At 46.4% G+C, this 21,329-nt stretch overlaps 1 protein-coding gene across 7 annotated transcripts in view; it reads right to left on the bottom strand.

The window, feature by feature from the left end:
- The window catches only part of celsr1a (cadherin EGF LAG seven-pass G-type receptor 1a), a 91,090-nt gene extending 70,131 nt beyond the window's left edge, over positions 1–20,959 (bottom strand). For all 7 annotated transcript variants that reach the window (XM_037122166.1, XM_037122165.1, XM_037122170.1 and 4 more), the window contains exon 1: positions 17,227–20,959. In XM_037122166.1, the coding sequence (XP_036978061.1) occupies positions 17,227–20,758 (3,532 nt within the window). In that variant the 5' untranslated portion in view covers positions 20,759–20,959. The remainder of the gene's footprint in view (positions 1–17,226) is intronic.
- Positions 20,960–21,329: the final 370 nt, after the last annotated feature.

The following is a 21,329-nucleotide window of genomic DNA, read 5'->3' as shown; positions in this document are numbered from 1 at the left end:
CCAATTTGCTCAATGTTACGTATCTGGAGTGTGAATTTAACGACCAACAGGTGGCATAGAAGTACACACACACACACAAACACACACACACACACATTTATAAGCAGCTCTCAGTCTTACTCAATTATAGGGATGTTTCTTGGTTTTGCTCGCAGGTGAAGCCATTCCTGCGGCGGAGGCTGGAATGTGGAGACTATTAAATAGGAAGAGATGAGAGTTCTCATAAGACACAAACGAGACCGAGCGTGTGTGTGTGTGTGTGTGTGTGTGTGTGTGTGTGTGTGTGTGTGTGTGTGTGTGTCTGTCAGAGAAACAAAGTGTGTGTTATCGATCCTCAATCTGTGCTGGTTAACAAGATGCGGTTTAATCCTGCTGGGGGGTCTGCAGTTTTCCAGACAAGAAGAGGGAATGATGATACTTGCGAGTGTGTGTAGTTTGAACGCTCACAGCGAGCATGTGTGCGTGCATGTGAAAGAAAACTGCTGTAATCCACACCAGCTATGACGACGCTATTTAGCCAGCGATGCTCTTTGTGTATCTACATTGTAATTATGATCATTAAAGTAATGGCTGAGGCTGATGGGAATGTAATTAGTTTCGTGGTTTCATATTTGGTCATAAAACGAAGTCATAAACAAAAAACCTAGAGATGAAAAGTCGGAGGACATTTGAGGGACCGTCCAGGGAGCCGCGCCGCTAGCAAGGCTAGAATCAACATCATCAACATGCAGTGATTTACTTCCAGCAAACTGAGTGCGTGTTAAATAGAAATCAAAATGTGAGGCACGTTTTCCTCTCCGTAGCTTAGATACTGATTCTCTTTCTCTCTCTTTCGTTTGTTACCTGTGAACAGCTAAAAAATAAGGGTACAAAGATTAGATAAAGTGACGATTTGTTATCTCAGCAAAGCATCAAGAGAAAACAAGAGAAAAACAAGAGAGTTGATATGGATAAATATGGATAATAGATCACACAAAGCATGCATAACATCCACAGAGGTAGAAAAAAAAGACATAAATAGATGAGAATAAGTGTAAAATATGGAGTATTTACGCGCAACACAAAGCAGCGCTGGTTACGCACCGCCAGAGGAATGCCAGCGTTTTGATGCCTGCCCTCAGACACTGTCATCGCTTTAGTAATAACAGGCCATTTCTACTTCATAGAGCCCTGCAGCCTCCTGGACCCCACTGACTGAGTGACTACAGAGAGCAGGTATGGACGGGGGAACACAACACTGTTTATATGTTGCGCGCATGCGATCGTGTATGTGTGGCAAAGGACGCCCCGGGGCCAAACCACAGCCAACCACAGCTCTCCTCTTTCGTCTTTTTAAAAAAATTTTTTTATTGATTCTGTCTTACAAGTCTGACAGGCCCTGACTCATATCAGTGTGTCCTCTGCACTCGCAGCGTTTAGGGGAGAGACGCGTCACGAGCGCAAACATGGTTTGTTTGGGTGTAAAGTTAGTAATGGAAGAGCGCACAAAGGGAAACAGGGCGGAGTAGGAAATGCTAAAGTCTGCTTAAAGATGCCTGCCCCTGACCTTGAAACACACCTTTCGATAGTAAATACTAGAAAGGAGCAACGCACAACACACAGTCACAGGAAATCTATTCATTTCCTATAGAGCTGAGCAATCAGCCAAACTTAGCCTGATTGTCTGGAAACCTCGAAAGCTCGCAGGACAGCGTAGGAAAGTGTCGTTCAGATCAGCTTCTGCAGTCGTCACTGTGTGTAACTTTTAGGCAAATGACAGCGAAGGTCAAAGAAGGATACAGATTATTAAGAGCTAAGCTTATGGTACGTACTGAATCTCTCCTTTCACCTCTCCTCCCACTGCGGACGATGAAGCTTATTGTGAAGCTGTAAAATATCATTATCTTTAAGTGTTTGCTAACCACATTTGCGGGACCATTGCAAGAAATGTGTGTTTATGTACATATTCTGGGTGTGGAAGAATATTTGTAGGTAAAATCAGCATGGGCATCAGCACCCCGCCATTAGTTGGGTTGTAATTTATTCCTAAAATGTACTCAGTTAACTGTCATAGAATCCAGAACCTAGACAGAACACAGCACCTATGTAACCTATAAACAATTAAGAGAATATTACTTTATTTTTGTTGCTGTTTCAATTTCTGTTAGAGGATCTATTGTTTGACTAACAGTTTCAGCTCTAGTGTACAATATGTCTATTTGTGCACATGCAGTTTCACATCAGAGCAAAAGCACAATCACTTTAATTGCCAAATACATTTTACCCACATTAAGAATAATCAATTAATCAATGCTATCGTCCCTAACTATTAGGCTCAGTGTGGCAGCTATTCTCCAGCAGCCGAGCAATGTGAAGGCCTACGTGTGTGTATGTGTGATGAATGTGTCGGGGAGCATCAGTATGCCAGGCATGGAGGGCCAGCTGTCGACCCCGGACCCTCGGTAAGAGGAACCGCGGCGCACCAGACTCTGGAGCTGAACCAACTCATTCCTCGCATCACACACATGGCTTCTCTCGGGCCCCCCCGCGGTATCGGAGCTCTACAACCCAACAGTCCGTAATCCACATGCGGTGTCAGATGTATGGCTGCGGACTGGAAAACCGCTCCAAAACATCAACCGTCGAATACCTAAGAACCCAGACTCATGCAGACGCGAAGCACTCAGGATACATGACCGGCGGCGTGGGGGGCGCTCAGGGTCTCAAAACCTTCAAAGATGGAGGACTCCTGATCCTGCAGCACCAAGATCTCATGTCACAAGATACCAGACTTGACTGAAGACCAACAAACAAGCTGAGATGAAAAGGGAGTGAAAATCCTAGAACTATAAGATTTATTCCACATATAAAGCACAACAGAATCATGTTAAAAGCTTATATGGGTGAATACAAAGGTTGGAAGTGTCACAACCCACCTCTGCCCCAAAGACATGTGCTTAAAAGTACTCTGTACTCAAAAGAGGCTTCCATTGAGGTCCACATTGAAATGCCTCGTCCTGCGAGCCCATTATAACCTGTGTGACTCTCGACACGTCGAGACAATCACTTCACACATGCGACACAAAGCTCGCGGCTGGCGTCACATCAGCATCTGAAGACACACTCACACAGATCCACACTTTTGACGTGTTAAAAACTAAGCCTGTTCCTCACCTGCGCTTTTCATGCTAAAGCAGCTCATGTTAGCTTAGGGGGGAGCGCATTGTATAGAGGGAAAGCAGGGTTGTGTACGACGAGATAAAATGCAAACGAAGGCCTGGAGGATCGGCTGCCGGCTCTGTGACCTTTTGTTTGTGTGAAGCCTCTGAGGCGTGGTCGCCTCAGACTGAAATGTGAATTCTCCGCTTGCTTTGGCAAAAATCCCTGAACATGAATTTCCTCATTCAGACAGAGAGAGAGAAACACGAGCCTGTGAATCATTATCCCGATGCGTAAATCATTATCTTTGTCTAACCATTAATTGTTTTTGTGCGGTTAGAATTTAAATCTGTAATCCGTGAGCACAGCAAGTCTGCTTTAGTCAAGTCTAAATCCATCACTGATGCCGCCTGTAAGAGAACAGAAGAAACTTTTCTTCCTTCGTGTCATTTAAACAAACATTTTTTTTTTTTAAAAAAGTGTCAACCTTATCAATGTGGAGAAACAAAAGTGCGAATAGGCTTTATGACAAAGACGTCTGTGTGTTGAGTGCAGAGATGCCCACATAAGTTAGCATGCTAACCAGCTAGCCCCAGTGAGGACCTGCAAGAAGCGATAGTCCGACAGCCCTTGTAGCTTCAGCTGGGAGATATATGCTAGCTGTAGCATCTTTAATGAACAAAATGTCAAGAAATGAAATACCCTTACTTCTATTTTCTTCGCCGAATACAACCGCACACTGTCAGAATTCAAGTTTCTGTATTTTGTCTGAGTTAAGACGAGCTAGACTGCCTTGTTAACTTCTGGAAAAACACAGTTTGTCTTAATAAAATTCTGGGCGTATTCCACAAATGATGCCTTTAGCCTTTTAACTTACAATTGCTCTCCAATTTAAATAAAGTTGTATCGTATCGAATCGTATTAAAGGTACCGCCACCTCTCATGCACAACAGGTGTCAAAACATCATGCGAGCATTGTTGCTTAGCTTGAAACAATAACCACCATTTACGTTACTCATGTCCGGGTGAGAAGAGGACGTGAAACCACCCATGTTACTTATTCTCCATATGACAAGAAGGGGCTTCTGTCTCTTCCCATGTTTCCCGCGAAAGACGAACATTATCTGCGACCCACAGGAGGTAAGACAGAGTGACAGTCCAGACGACCCTGCGGTAAGTGGAGGTTTACTCAGATAAGGCCTGTGTTTAGAGCCACTGAGCCCTCTACTTTGTCTGGGGGGCCCAGAGGTGAAGTGACCACATTCAGAGGTCGCGGCCCCTGAACCTGCGCTGCCTCATCAGGTCATTTCATCGTCCCTGACGGACAGCAGACGCTGAACAGAGGCTCAGCTTGCCTGACAAAAAGAACGTGTGTGAGAACGAAATACCGCAAATAATACTGCGCCTGACCAGTCACCGCAATACACTCACATCTCCGATCTGAAAATGACTTCGGCCTGTCTTGCCTCATTGCACTTTGTGGCAAACACAGTTCACGCACGGGCATCAAAGCAGCGTAAGAGGCCGTTAAGAACCTAATGGCTACATTATCGACGCAGCTGAAACAACATGGAAATCGATTCTGGCGGCGTTTTAGAGGATCTTGAGCAGAGTGTGGGGCGCCCGCCCAGCAGCCTGTCAGTTTGCTGTCAGGACCGTCTGTGGTCGGACAAGCGAAGCCCTGCTATCAGTGTCTAACAGCATTCAGGGAGGATTAGGAGCTGGCAAACGGCCTTGTAACACACAAGTACAAGCGGAAGCAGCATTAGAAGGCATCCCACTTTGCTGCGGTGCATCTGTATCGACACTTTGAGCGAGAGGGAGCCGAACAAGTGGAGGTCACAGAAGTCCAAGTTCCTCAAGTTGCATCTTTAGTCCGTCTTTAGTTTTCTACCCCCGATCACAAAGTCTCCTTATTACACCTTCTATCACTGAGGAGACTTAATGAGCTGATTCTTGGCATCCACTTGATTCAGGGGCATTTTTTTTTTAAATCAGCTTAGGTAGCACACACTCTATACACGCTACCTCACGCACACACACTTCTCGCAAACAGCTCCTCAACGTTAACACAGTGTGTAATTTGATAAGGCGCCGCTGAAGGTAGACAGCAGCACGTATGTCATTTTCTAACATCACATGGGATGAGCCGGGACACAGAGAGGCATTGTGGGTCCCGGTTCTGGCCCATAATGGAGGTGTCAGGAGTGCAGCCGAGCGTCTCAAAGAACTTCTTCTTCGTCGGAAATACGACAACACGAATGCCCCACTTTCCAAACTAATTAAATTTAGCAAAGGCAGGAAGACGGGCGGGATCATCTGGATTTATGTGGATCAAAACAATTTCCTTTTTTAGACGCTCTCAAATCACCCAAAAAATCACCCAAAAATGAAACTTGATGGAAAAGTCTGGGGAAATTTCATAGTCCGCAAAACATTTCTGGAGCTTCACAGCAAAACAGTCTCACAGCATTTTCCTGAACTGGCGCAGATGCTGATGCAAAAAATAAATAAAATATAAAACATATATATATATATATATATATATATATATATATATATATATATATATAGATGGGGACTATAGTAGATGGGGACTTGTTTTAAAAACTGAAATAAACAACTAAAATAAATAAATAAATTAAAAAACATATATATATACATATATATATACATATATATATACATATATATATACACACATATGTTTTTTAATTTATTTATTTATTTTAGTTGTTTATTTCAGTTTTTAAAACAAGTCCCCATCTACTTCAGTTGTTTAAGTGAATGCTACAACACTGTTTTGCTGTGAGGCTCCAGAATGTTTAATGTGGACCAAGAAACTTCACCTCACTTTCTGTTGGCAGGGGGATGAATATACAATGACTGAATTTTTGTGTTTGGATAAAATTCTCCTTTAACACGCGGTTCATAAAACATGATAATGCAGCTGTAAGCAGATATAAGAACGTATACAGTACATAAATACAATATAATAACATACATATATACTACCATCAATAAATGGATGCTTTATCCTCTTCATAGGAGGAACTATTATTGTATGAATAGTCACTTGAGCTGATTATACTTACATCATAATGTGATACAAACAACTTACTATATGTTGGCATATAGTTGATTAATGGGAAGCTTAAAATAAAGTGTTGCCTGGTATCAGCTCAATGTGCTGGATCAGCACACACACACACACACACACACACACGTTAAAAACACCTAACCAAACTGTTAATAAAGTTGCCTCTACTTTGATACACATGTAACTGAAGACATTGTGTGAGGGGTGAGGCACTTTGTTTGTGTGCCGTATAAAAGGTGGAAGGGATCCTTGTGTGAAACTTGGCCTTGACACTCCAGGGGAAGGTCGGCCGCTGCCAGCTCTGCGGATGGTGTGCGACTGTAACTGTTGCGTGCATGCGCAGGTATGCAAATGCCTGCTTATATGTGGGTTACGGCTGAGTTTCTGTGCGTGTGTGAGCTACCCCGTCCAAAATGTAACAGGAGGACGTTTCAGTTCAAAGAAGCGCCTTGACACCCTATCAAAAAGGCAGAGCAAACCCAATACGCCTCGGAGCTCCCTCTGTCTGCATCCACGTATCCGTCTCTAACTCTCTGCTAAAAGACGAGGCCTGGAGCGTCGGAGAAAACACACAGAGCTTCAATCCGCACGTCTTAGTCTCTTCCTTTGAAATGCTTACAGAGGCCTAAGCCGCTCCGCCTGTAGGAGCCAAGTGTGACCCAGGGTGTGGTGAGCGCTTCGCCCTGCTAACGCCGTGGCGCTCTCATGTTTGTGTGTTGATGCATACACAAGGCGCTCACTTTGCGCACATGTATTTACCCTCAAACCTGACAAAAGAAAGCTGCTGTCAGAGCAGAGCAGAAGCTTGTCAGGGGGTTGTAAGGTGACACCCGTGATGACAGCGATGTCTGACTGAAAGACAGAAAAAAAAAAAAAAACGTCGCTATGGGGGTATTCGCAAAAATCTTGTTTTCCTCACTTCAGGGTTTAAATCCGGTAAACATCCAGGCTCCTGAAGTGGCCCAGAGCGAGATATTAAATCTCTCTGGGGCTGACCTCATCAGAAGGAAACATGTTTATCCTCCCTGGGAACAGAGTCACAAAAGTCATAACACATTATATATAATCTTCGGACGAACTCGCTATATATAATCTATAATGTGTTATAAAGTTATATTTGTCATAATCAAGACCGCAATCTATCCAAGAGTTTCCCTGCTGGACAACACACCTAATAAAACAGATGCCGTTTAGTTCAAACCACTGTGGTTCGGCCACAAGTGCGCAGCCTGAAGCTTGATCCAGCTCGAGCATTCAAGTATTAAACATTCAAAATGTCATAGCAATACATCTCACAGTTATTGGGCTATTTCAGTATTAAAATAGCCGTACACTAAAATTACTGTCACTAAAAATCTGGAGGGTACACAGCAATTTACCTGGTGAGGAGAGGTTGTTTCCACTCAGTCCTCAGGTAGGACAACTAGCCAGTGTATAATTAAAGGCTTCGAAATTAGACTGCTAGCATGGGCTGTCTATCATGCTGCCAGCCACTTGTACGGCAGGAAACTATAGATGCATCAACACCACCTGTTACCTATACACGGCAGCGAGTTAATCGAAAAGATAACATTTCGGGGGAAGTCAAGTGCTGCCTGACAGGCAGTGAGAAACAAAGGGACAACAGTTTGGGAGCTAAGCGTGCATCAGCAAGTTCCCACACACAAGCTATTAACTGTCAAGATTATACCTGTCACCAGCTCCTTCCCCGGCTGATGGGGAAATGACTAAAACTGACACCTCTGCGGAGGCAAACTTCAGCACTCACAGGGGGTTCAAGCCCCAATCAAGGAGTTCTTATAAAAGGGCAATTACAGATGGTGTCAGTTTTCAAGAAAGGCGTTAACAGAAATGTTTTGATCAAAACTGTGCCAAAAAAGTCTATTAGACACATATTTTCCCGATCGCAAAGTGCCATTATTTGTTTTAAAAGCTATGTTGGTCCTTTAAGGATACCTCCATGAAAAGGGTTTCCGCAGAAGGGAACCTTTTTGTTTAGCTCGGGATTACGCAACCGACGTCACCGTTGAACAGATATTGGTCTGTTTGTGCCAGTGAACTGAATCCATTTAAGCCGTTTGACATTTCATCTGCATTGTCAGTGCCAGTGCCCAGTCTTAATAGCTGTGAGGATCGTAGCCCAGAGCTTTACATAAAGGACTATTACACAGGGAGCAAGGGTTGATCCTTCGTAATGGGAAAGATATGAAGTTACGGTGCGTGATGGAAGTAGTGACATAGGACCGGATTAGGCCATAGGGAGCAGAGGACACTGCCAACAGTGGTGTTTTTAAACTTTTAAAATGGAAGCAAATTGATATTCAAACTCATAACAGATTGAGATATGCACTCAAAGAAAGGCTAATTTTAGCTAAAATGTCTTCCGTCTCAAAAGAATAGTTCACACTGTGGGACATGCTCTTATTCAATTTCTTGCCAAAAGTTCCATCAGAAGATTGACACGACTCTCACAACTGTATGCCAAATCAGATGGTTAGCTTAGCCTAGCATGAAGACCAAGAGCAGTTTTAAATGGCTAGCCTGGTTGAAAAATCAACTAAAATTATCAACAGAACATAAAGAAGTAACAGTTTTGACATTGTGGGGTCTATGTATTATGTTGAAGAGCCATTTACTGAAGTTAGCACGTTAGCATGCTAACCAGCGTTTGTCCTGTCTCAATCCAAAGCTCTTATGCAAGCGGCAGAGCACCAACACTCCCTCAGTACTCCAAGCTCATAGTCTGGACCACTGACTGCATGGCTAAATGAGCCAACCAGGTAATGGCAGCAACAACAGCAGTTGGAAGCAATTAGCGGCTACTCTGCTAATATGATTTTCATTTTGAGAACTAATTCGATACATGACCAATTCTTACATATTGCCCCTTTAACATTAGTGTAAGATTTAAGATTTTAGTTTTCAACATAAAGACACCTTAAATCTTTGAGTTAAAGAGTTAAAAGGTCAACAGTGCAGCCAAAGACCAAACTGTGCTCTCTAAGTAACCTAAAAAAAATATTCTAAAACTAGGGTTGCATACATTCAACTGAAGGAGTTATATAATGCGACAATTTGTCGTGAAAGATTCATAGTTGAATGGAGTCACATGAGTTAAGTTCCCACGTTCACCATGAGCAGAAACAGTATATCAGTAAAAGAAAAAAATCTGACCTCATGGCATGCAACCTACACATGACTGGCATTCGAAGGCTCAAATCTAAATTTGTCAGTGTTGCTGTGACAACAAGTAAATGTCACGTCATTCACACGAGGCTGTTGCCATAACTTGGCACCAGGAGAGGCCTGTCAGAGCCAGAACGCAACAATGGAGACAAATCCAAAAGCTTAGACACACATAAACCAGACTATCAGGAACAAAAAGATGATGTCTCGTGTTGTTGTTACTAATGCATCGTTAGACTCCTTGCAGGTTCCTACAGGAACCCTAAAATACATCCCACAAAAGCAGACATGAGCCACAGGCAACAAGTGGAGGGAGGCTCCAGCTATTATCCCCCATATCATCTCCTCCTTCTCCTCTTCTTTTGCCACCTTCTTCTTCACTGTCACACGTCATTCACTCTGGCGAGAAACTGTATATACACCCCCCCCCCCACCTGCCCCCACCCCAGCGCCACTTAACATTCCTGCAGCTGGTCATCGCACATCATGACGCATGTAATGTCACACTCGTGAGCCGTCGGCGAGCCGCGATGCTCTCCCTGCCTCCTCGGCCCGGCGAGACAAAGGCGAGTATTGTGTCGTCTGAGGGAGAGAGAATGAGAAAGACTGGGAGAGGTGTGTCGGGTTACAATCAAATACGACCCCACCACCACCCAAAACCTGTTGGGAGTCTGAGTGGTGAAATGGCTGTCCTGCAGCATGTAAACGAGAGATAACCCTTCCTGTCAGGGGGGTGTGGATCATCTGGATGGCAGTAGGATGCTGTCACCAAACAGCACATCAACACACACTGAAAATACAATTATCGATCACATGTGTAAAGCAACCATGCAAGATCAACATTACAACCTCCACCGAATACCCCCATCTTTACACTTACACTATCTTATTCAACCCGGGCTGGAAACATAGGTGTTTGTAAAGAAATGGCCCCTCTTTGAAATCCCACAGCAAACACACTTGCATCATGGGAAGACACCTCACTTACTAGCTCACTCTCAAAGCCAGCAACACAGAGATTTCCCAAGAGAGAACTAAACACCAATTTTGAAAAAGCAGCAAATGGATGAAGAGTGCAGGAGGAACGACAGCCCAAGTAACAAAGGGTGGATGAATTTGGAAAATACGGACAGTGCCAAACAAAATGGGTGTAAATATAACCATCTTTTCTCGGAATAAAGGATGATTCTAGCATCTTATACTCTTAAAAGTCAAAGGGAGTGGTGACGGCATCTGCAGGTAGCCTTGGGTCCCTAAACATTACTTGTCTTTCTAACCTGTAATTGAGTGTTCAGACATCAGTGGAGTCAAACAGTGACCGGTCCTGATCCACTGGTATTTACACTTCAAACTCTTGCCTCCAGCCTGGAGGCACACACACACACACACACACACACACACACACACACACACACACACACACACACACACACAGCCAAACATTAAAGCCCAGTTGTGGATGTGCAAGATTAAGCACGAATGGGATTTCTTTCCTGCTCATCGGACACACAAACAGAGACATGGAGACGTGAACACTGTTATTACACCTGCACAGGATCGTCCTCTCTACCCTGCCTCAGGACAAAAGAGGATCATGTCATTCAATTAAGTTTATCAGTGCTGATACAGGAGGTGCCACAAACATTTTGCAGACAGTGAAAAGTGGGATAACAGATTTTGCAGACAAGCCTCTTCACAATGACTTATTTTGGAAAAAGGCCAACCTTTGTGTTTCAAATGCAGAAGTTAGGCCATAGATACTTTTTTGTTTTAAGTTTGAATTACAAAAGAGGCAACATTTAATGACTGTTAATGAATGCACCATAAGATCTTTCCATTAGGTTAGACTAGGGACCAAAATGAGGTCAGGTGCAACATGACTGACCACAAGAGAAAAAGAATGATCATCTAATATCTAACATCTGCCATTAATGCCTATTTATTGACTGGTGATGGATATTAGCTTGCCAGTGTGCAAATGGTGAGTACACCAGACTTGTTAGCGGCTCTGCAAAGCAGGACTTTAAGCTAAATGCTAATATCAGCATGCTAACAGGCCGATGTTAAGCAGATATTAGGTTTACCACATTGACCATCTTAGTTAGTATGCTAACTTTTGCTAAAACACACTTCTACAATGCTGGTGGGAGAGCGGCTCGGGTTAGCCTAGCATGGTATGACAGTAGTAGTCAATACTATGGAGAAGCAAACTAAATAATGTGATAATCATCAATTTGCATACTGCTGTATACCTGTCAAACCAGCATACTACAACTAACAGCACATAAAAATGTGGACAGGCAGACCGACAAGAGGGGCACATGGTGGCAGACAGGCATGCAGACAGATAGAGAAACCCTAAAGGACAGTAATCTAATAAGTTTCTATGACCACTCAAGACAAATTTAGCCTCGACGGCCACGTGCCAGGGGAGGCAACACTCTTCAGGCACATGGTCGCGCAACGGGTGCACTCTTAAGAAAAGCACAGCGAGACAAAGGAAGACGAGCGGGGAGACAATGAGACCGAAGGTGAGAGGAAAGAACAGTGAGATAGGAGGAGGAGGAGGAGGAGGAATCTGGTGGGGAGGGAGAGTTTAAAGCCAGGAGTGTGAGATATCTTAGGAATGAATGGGATCTCCTAATATCAGTTACCGAGGGTGCCAAGCCTGGGAATGGCAGCGTATCTCAAACACGACTGCACGAAAAACATATGAGCTGCCGCAGACAGGACTGAAGTGCACAGGCTCCGTCTGAGCACACCTCAGACTCTGTTGCCTGGGAGTGAGGTTGCTCATCTGATACCAGCCGCCTTAATAAAGCCAGCACTGACATCCCTGGGCTATGCAGGTTATTCCTCGGGCTCCCGCCGTCTCCCCACGCATCCATCATGTCGAGAGGTCAGAAGTCATGTGTAGACGAGCACAGGGTCATTTCTCACCACTGAGTGTGTGTTTAAAAGCCCATGTCCCGCTTTGATCTCAGGGGTCGAGAGGTCATCGCCGTGTGTGTGCGTCACTGACACACCTGCACTCAAGAGAGGAGTCGCGTTTCTCCCGTCAGACGCAAACGGCCTGGAAAAATACGGGAAAGCGGGAACAGAAGCCTGACAGGAAGATGGCTGCCCCTTGACTCACACGACGGGTAATTTGTCTTTCTCAATATGCGTTCCTGTCTCCCCCTGTGAAGCAACACTTCACGGCCGAATAATGATTAGAAACCAAAAGAATGCCACGGCCGACAGAACAGGGGAATATTTCTTAACCTCTCCGCACAAGAGAATGAATGAAAAGGCCACAAAATTAATCCAGATCACGCCCTATAGTCTGCTGAGTGTTGCACAAGTCTAATTGCGCCTCACAATAAAAGGACATCACACCACAACGTCTATTGTGGAAGTTCAGCGAGTTCGTCCGAAGATTGGATTTGATCTGATAAAATAAGCACAGAGCTGAGGTTCTTGTGTCACAGCAGAAAATCTAATTATGTGTACATGAGAGAGGGAGGAGAGAAGCGGGAGAAAGAAAGAGAAAGTGTGTGTTAGAAGGGGGCGGGCGGACGGGAACAGAAATGTTAAAAAGCTGAGCTATGCAACTCCTCCAACGGGATCGTCAGAGCCAGAGCAAAGGCATGGAAGCTCAGCAAAAGCCCCATGGGGAAAAGGCGAGGGAGGACAGGGAGAAGGGGGGAGGGAGAAGGTGTGTGTCTGTGTGTGTGTGTGTGCGTGGGTGCGTGTAGCTGCATGCCGTCCCGCTCGCACAAGGTAAGGAGAAAGATCAGAGCCAGGGTGGAAAAAGACGATTAAGCATCAATCATTTCTAATCATTTAAGTAACATTTGCTATGCCGCATCAGTGAATGATATCACACAACTCCACCTATAGCTAGTCTGAGCAGGCTTAAACTTCAACCCCTGACAGGCAGAGGTTTCCATTAGGTGGCACGTTAGGTAATGTCTTTTTGCATATCAGGAAGCGAATGGAGAGAGTGGCGGCTACGTGGACAGATAAGCCAGAAACAGTGACAGTAACCTGTCCGATCAATGCCCTTCCTGCCCAGATGCTCACAAAGCAGCATCAAAGAACCAGCGGCGATGAAAGTTAATTGTTGTGTCACCTTGCATCACCTGTGTCCTAGCCAGAAGGCTGCACTCCAACACACCACATAGACTACGGATGACGAGGGGGAGATGATACCTCTCCATAAAACAAGGAGACAATAGTTTGTATTTGTCATTCAAAGAGGGAATACGGAAACACACAATTACACAATTTTTCGATTCATTTTCATTTCTAAAAGCTTAGTCGGTCGCTAACAAGGGCCAACTAATGCCACCTGTGCCTGACACATCGCAAAAAAATTGTGCCCCAGGATGAATGGAGGAGGCACACAGTTCTTCCCGTCACATGCCACACATTGTTCCTTTTTTTGCTACCAAAACATCATTTTGACAACGAACGCTCGGTCAGAAGCCGTGAATTGCGTCGGCTCAGATTGGTTCCTTGAGATCAATTCAAACTTCTGTCGCTCCCAACGGGCAAAAGCCGAATCACGTGTGGTTCAAATCAAGCATTCCTTTCCATGCCACTTTAGGAAATGACTAATTACACTGATTGCTGACAGCCGCGGCACTTTTAACAACACGAGCCAGCCAAACGCTGGCAAATCTTGGCTTAAGATGGTTGGTCTGACTGTCAGTTCTGGATACAAACCAGCTGAGAGTCTTATTATGTACTAACTAGTGTAACAAATTGGTGAAACTGTGATTGAAATGTTTCCACTGAACCACTGCAGGCATGCTTTCATTTGTGAGAAATCACAGACCAGTCAGCAGACGCTGGGGCTCAGTAAACAGAGCAGGGATAAAGGTGCATTACGCTGAAATACTGTACGACTCAGCCTTTGTGACGGTCAGAAAATTGACAGATACACATCTTTGAGAGAACAGAGTGGAAACCCCAAAGGTTCAAGTGAAATTTGACAAGCTAGGTTGAGAGCTCTTACAATGACAACACCGTGCCCCGGCGCAACAGTCTCACACACACACACACACACACACACACACACACACACACACACACACACAAGCACAGAAGGAGAGAGAACGAGGACAGATGGAACAGTGTTGTGACTAGCAGAGTGTGTTAAGCGAGTGTATCTCAGGAGAGTTATCAGGACATTCTTGTGTTTCAGCAGAGGGCCAAAGAAACATTCTCAGGTCTTCTGTTGGCCACTGTAGAAGCACCGGTACACCTCGATCACAGCTTTAAAGAAGAGCCCTGATTGGGAGGAAGTAAGGAAGAAAATGCGTCTCTCTTTGCGACAGATGGCACATCTTCATCTCTATTTTGTTGTGGGTCCTCTACAGCCACGACAGATCAATACCCACTGTGATATATCGACTGTCGTTTGTTTGATTGATCAGGCATAATAGTCAGGGCTAAACAGGCAGGACAGAGCTAAAGCACTCAGCTCAATCACATCGATCGTGGACAGAGTATGTCAATCACCCTCATGGAGAGGTAGCTTCATAATGCAAGAATTAATGAGACTCATGATCCTTGGAAGTAAAACCGGACCCTATCCCAGACTGAGCATGATTTTGGCCGGGTACGACATGTGTCCCCCAGTTGGGTTTTGGATCTTTGTGGACACATTGTGACCACTAAACAAGAAAGTGACAGAGAAGAGGTCAAAACAACAGAATAAAACTAAATACTCCAAAAGAGAATATGGGAAACCAGAATGGGAGAAAGACTGAATTCAGGAGCGAGACACAATCAGAGTCTTGTGTCTTGTGCTTGTAAAGGTCCTATTAGCTCACCAATCCCCTCAGGCCTTCCTCTCCTGAGAGCCCGGGGTTAGAAGGTCAAGACATCAGTCGCAATGGTTACCTAACACTTGACATCAGTGTGGACCTCTAAAAAAAGAGGGGGTTGGAGTTTGTTCATCTGTTTAATTGTGCATGAACACATGCTTACTTATATTAGTGTGTGTGCACATGACTACAAGTAATAAAGTGAGGTCCAGTCCCCTTTGGGACCATCATGAGGTCATCGTTGTCAGGGATACTGCAAGAGCTGTCAGCCGTTGTGAATCCCGCAGCGATAAATGGCGGCTGTTAACTATTGTGGTCAGTCGCTGCCTCCTCAGATGCTCTGCAGGTCGTCTATAATGGCAATAAAGCACTTAGATAAGGTGACGGTCTGCCTTTGGTCCAGGACAAAGACAAGAAAACGAGGAGAAACATCTGGGGAAACATCTGGGGAAAGCTGATGAACCACAGTGTGTATTATTAACTTTTGACAATCCCAAGTTTAAGTCCAGCTAAAGAACTACTTTATTATCCTATCAATGTCCAAAAAGGAAGAAATGCCCCCGAAATGAACTGATCAAATGCTCTCGTGCAAAAAGCTACGAGCACTACGCTCCAGCGCTCACAGTTCCCACAACCACAAATTTGATTAGATTGATGGACTGGGAATGCGGTCTTGCCCTGGTGGAGCCTGGTTCATAGCAGCTCATTAATATTCCCTCAGTATGTGTGATACGCCGGCATTTCAGAGCTCGGGGAGGTGACAGGGTGACACAGAGTGAGGGCGAGCTGAAAAAAATCTGGCTGCGTTGGGCTGTTTGCCCATTTCAGGGCTTAATGTGCTATAAGAGATCAACAAACAGAGAGAGCAGGGAAGGGAGAGGGAGAGAAGAATAAGAAAAAGAGAAAAAAGAGAAAAAGAAAGAAAGCGAGAGGGTTGAGCAACCAGCTGTCAATAGGTGACAGGGTAGTTACTCTGTCAGGGTATTAGATTTATCCTGCCTGCCCAACTGCCTGATTAATGTCACAGTGCTTTCTTGCAAAGTGTGTGTGTGTGTGTGTGTGCGTGTGTGCGTGTGTGTGTGTGCATGCGCACGCGCTTTCCTCCAGTGTAGCCTGCACCCTGCCAATTTAGGTGTGAATGTCCAAGTGTTTGCATTTGTCTAATCTTTAACTTGAAAGAACAAAGTCTGCTTCTGTCGTGGAAAAGAGGAAAAAAAGAAAAAGAAAAAAAGGCAACTTCACGCAAATTCTTTGTGCATGACCTTGTGATATGTAACGCCCAAGCACTGAGATCGAAACCTGCATTTTGTCCTTTTTGACAGTTTCCTCCCCAAAACCCAAAACCTCAGATATGAAACTTCTCTTTCACCCAAAGTCGAAGCAGTTCAAGTGTGAACTTGCGGACAGAACTTGTGCAGACTTTGGTGAGATCCTGTGAGACATCTTGCCACAAGATGTTCGATCACCTACAGAAAAACCTTCAGCCGCCGCACTTCAAAGAGTGCAGTCTAGACTGTATATGCTCGAAGGAAATCATGTGTGTGCATGAGCCTGCACTCTATGCATGTGTGTGTTCCTACCTGTGACAGAAACCCACATATCTGCAACAACAAAGCACCCTGGTTATGTGGGTGCCCTTCTAATAGCACCTTTTTATCACCTCACCCGACCACTTACACACAATACATTCATCACCCAAATGGCACAGAAGCAGCACAACCGGATCCTGCACAGAGCCTGCAGCAAACACCTACTGAACATACAGTCAACACCACAGCGCAAACCTGCTCTCCGTCTCTGTTCAACTCTGCACTGACTCAGCAGTGTGAGGATGCATCGCACCTGGTGACTCAGATCTCTGTCTTTAGCGCATGTGTCACCTCGTGTGCATGTGCCGACACATGTAACTGTCGCGAAAAGTCAGAATTTCCTCAAAGAGAAACAGCGTGAAAGAGACGAAAGGAGTATTTTTGGAGATTTTCTCACCTGTGACGGAAATGGTCATGGGTGCTTCCAGGGGCCTGTCGTTGTCCAGGTCCCTGCTCAGCCTCAGATCCCCCGTGTCCTCGTTCAGCAGCAGCAGATTGAGCTCATTCCCAGATTCAAACTTGTACCGCAGCTTATCCGACACATCTGGGTCATGAGCCGGTACCTTTCCAATTATCCCTGATGGAAAGCTGTTGGACTTGTTGGTGATGTAGTTGTTGAAAATGATCTCAAAGTTCTGCAGCACCGGCATGTTGTCATTCATGTCTACAAGGCGGATGTGCACGGTGGCCCGACTCACCAGCGGCGCTGAGGTGGCCTGGACCACAATCACATACTCTGTTTTAGTCTCATAATCCAGGTCTGTGAGGGCAGTGAGGTCGCCGTTAAAAATGTCAAGCTGGAAAACCTCTGGAATATTCCCCTCCACGATCTGGTACATGATCTGAGCGTTGGTGCCCTCGTCAGGGTCGGTGGCAGTGATCTGGGCCACGACGGACCCCACTGCGCTGTTCTCCTCCACGTCATAGAACAGCTCATCCTTCTCAAACACTGGCGCATTGTCATTTATGTCTTGGACCACCACATGAATAGGAACGGCTACTTTCAGCGGCGGAACCCCCCTATCGACAGCGAAGGCCTTCAGGTTGTAAACGGGTACATTCTCGCGGTCCAGTTTGCGAGCTGTTCTGATGATGCCAGAGTAAGTCTCTATGATGAAGTCCCCCTCTCCGTCATCGCCACCCTGAAAGGTATAGCTCACCCTGCCATTAGAGCCAGAATCTCTATCCGAGGCAGAGATCTGGAGAACACTCGTGTAGAGAGGTGCATCTTCAAATACAGTCCCCTGGTACATATCCCGAAGAAACTGGGGAGCATTATCGTTGGCATCGAGGATGATTATCTCCACATAGGTGGTGTCAGATTTCTGAGGAATGCCATTGTCTCTGGCAATGATGGCTAACGTGTAGGAGGCTTGGTCTTCGTAATCAATCTCCATTTGTGTGGTGATGGCGCCAGAATCCGGGTCGATTTTAAACTGTGGAACATTATCCTCCATCACGTATGTGATGCGAGCATTTTCTCCCGTATCCTCGTCCGACGCGCTGATCACCACCACAGTGGAGCCCACTGGTTTCTCTTCACTTAGCATCACCTGGTAGTTGGCACTTTGGAAGACGGGCCGGTGTGTGTTGGCGTCCGTCACATTGATGAACACCTGGGCAGTGTCATAGCGCGTTCCATCACTGGCAGTGACCGTCAGGACATACTGGCGCTCCTGCTTGTAGTCCAAAGGGAGGGCTAAGGTGATCAGGCCGCCGCCGCTCTGGCTCGTGATGGCAAAGCGGTTCCTGGTGTTGCCACTGGAGATCTGATAGGTCACCACACTGTTAACGTCCCTATCCACGGCCGTCATTGTCAGTACGCTGGTCCCAACAACGGCGTCTTCATTGATCTTCAGCGAGTAGATCTTCTCCGTAAATGTAGGCACGTTGTCGTTCACGTCAAGCACTGTGATGCTGACGCTGGCTGAGGAGGACATCACAGGTATCCCGTTATCTCTCGCCTGCACGCCGAAGGTGTAGAAGTCAGTGGTCTCCCTGTCCAGCTCCTCACTCACTGTAATCCAGCCCGTGCTGTTGTTGATGGTGAAAGGAAAACCAGGAGTGATGTCGGTCAAGCGGTATTCCAACCGGGCGTTTTCCCCTGAATCACCATCGATTGCTTGAATGTGGATCACGGAGTAACCAATCGCAACATTTTCCAACACGGTGGCCTGGAAAGGTGTGCTGACAAACATGGGGGAGTTGTCGTTCACGTCCACCACTTGCACCACCACCATCCCCGTGCCGTTTATCAGAGGAGGCCTGCCACCATCCTGAGCTTTAATCCGCAAATTATACTCCCGAATAATCTCATAGTCCAGAGGATTGATGACGTCGATCACACCGGTGGGGGAGTGAATGTAGAACTGTCCTTTAACGTTTCCACTGATGATGCTGTAATGAACTTTGGCGTTGTTGCCCTCGTCTCTGTCTGTAGCCTCCACCTGGATGACCTGGGTGTTGACCGCCACGTTCTCTGGAACCTGCACGACATACCTCTTCTCACTGAACTGCGGGTAGTTGTCATTCTCATCCTCCACAGAGATGTGGACCGTGGCGGTGGCACTGCGGGGACCTGGGTCTTTGCCCTGGTCGTTAGCCTCAACAATCAGCTGGTACTTGGCCCAGGTCTCCCTGTCAGGGCGCTCCCTGATCCTCACCAGGCCGTTCCGGGGGTCGATTTCGAACACGGAGTTAACTCCATCGCCGTTCACAATCTTATAAATCATGTTGGCGTTGGAGGGAGCGTCTCCGTCTGTGGCCCGGATTGTCAACACTTCAAACCCCACTTCTACATTCTCCCGGATGCTCACACGGTACTCGGTTTGCTCGAACACAGGGCTGTGGTCGTTGGTGTCACTCACAGTGACGGTGAGGTAAGAAGTGGCAACTCTCCTGGGGGAGCCGTTGTCAGACACGGTGACTTTGAAAACATGCGTGTCTTTGACTTCTCTGTCCAGTGACTGGACGGTCGTGATGCTCCCTGTCTGAGAGTCGATGTCGAAGAAGTCATTGGACCTGCTGTCAAACAGAGCCTCCATGCTGTACTCCAGCCTCCCTGCCTCTCCATCATCCGGGTCAGTGGCTTTCAGGGTGATGACCCGCGTGCCCGCGGGCTCGTTCTCGGGCACAGACACCTGATAGTTCGGGAGCTGGAACTGGGGAGCCGTGTTCACCTGCCGCTTACCCCTGCGGATCAACTTGCCAGACTTTCTCTGAGTTTCCGAGAGGGATCTGTGATGTTTGGGCACTTTCACAAGCGTCAGGCTGAGCCGCACGGAGAGCCTGCCGCCCGGAGAGCTCTGCAGCGCGCACTGCAAACTCACCTCGGGCTCTCCTGCGCGCTCAACACATAAGTCACTGGCCAGGAACAAATCCCCGCGTCTGAACACCGCGATCAACTCTTCTCCAACGCACACGCTGTCCAACAAGTTGGTGCTCCGCGTAAAGGCAGGCAAAAGTTCTGTTACATTCAAAAGCAGCGTACCTGCGGGCAAGCAGGAAGTCGCCTCCAGTTTTGAGAGGTGTTTAATGTGAATGTCTGGCTCACCTGACGCCTTCTTTCTCCTGTATTTAATAAAGCAGTCCTGGCCGTGCACGAACACATTGAACTGTGTCAGGACAGCGTCCCCAGATGTGGCGGAACCTGTCCTGAAGTAAACAGGCGCTGGGTTCCTCGGCGTGTGCGCACACTGAACTTTGCGGTTCAGACGGATAACTCCATCATGCCTCTCCACTTGGAAAAAGCCCTGAATGGATTGAGCGGATAAAGTCCTGTCAAGTTTATAAGTCCAGCCGGGGCCGAGGGACAGGTTCGCCAAAACGGTCCCGGGCTGTAAAGCCTCCGAAAGGTGCATCTCCAAACATCCCGCAAGCGGCACGCCGAACAGGACACAGACCCAAATCCAGCACAGCGACAGATCCATGCTGTTAAACCTGCCAGATCCCAGTCAACTTCACCGAAAGTCCGCCAGAAAAGCATTAACTCTCCCTCTCCCAGCACCGCGTTTTACTTTTATCCCTCATGGTGAAGTTTTAACGTGGGGAAAGGCGCTCGGTATCCATAGTGTCGGTGTATCCACGGCGCGCAGCGGCTGCGTTAACCCACACTGAGTTTAAAATGAGTACAAAATGGCTCCGTGGCTCTCCTCCTCCTCCTCCTCCTCCTCCTCCTCAGAGGCTTATTACCATAAACCTGCTGTGTTCCCCCTCTGGGACGCTTTCACAGGGGGGGCTTTTTTTTCTCATGGAGATTTAGGAAGTGGCTCTCTGACCAATGCGCGCAATTGCATTGTTATTACAATAAGGTGAGAGCTGGGGAGGACTGCTGATGCCTGTCTACAGTATCGCTCCCTCCTTAACTTGTGTTTGTTGAGGTAGTTGTCGGCAGTGATGGGCTGTTATAAATAGACACTACAGGGAGCCAAATTGAAACCACAAGTGCTCAGTTTTTTTAGAAAATGGTGTTCAGCTCTGGAGTCACACAACTTAAATCAG

The sequence above is a fragment of the Acanthopagrus latus genome, chromosome 14 (genome assembly GCF_904848185.1).
Source record: "Acanthopagrus latus isolate v.2019 chromosome 14, fAcaLat1.1, whole genome shotgun sequence".
Lineage (NCBI taxonomy): Eukaryota > Metazoa > Chordata > Actinopteri > Spariformes > Sparidae > Acanthopagrus > Acanthopagrus latus.
This window is presented reverse-complemented; position numbering and strand designations above follow the sequence as displayed.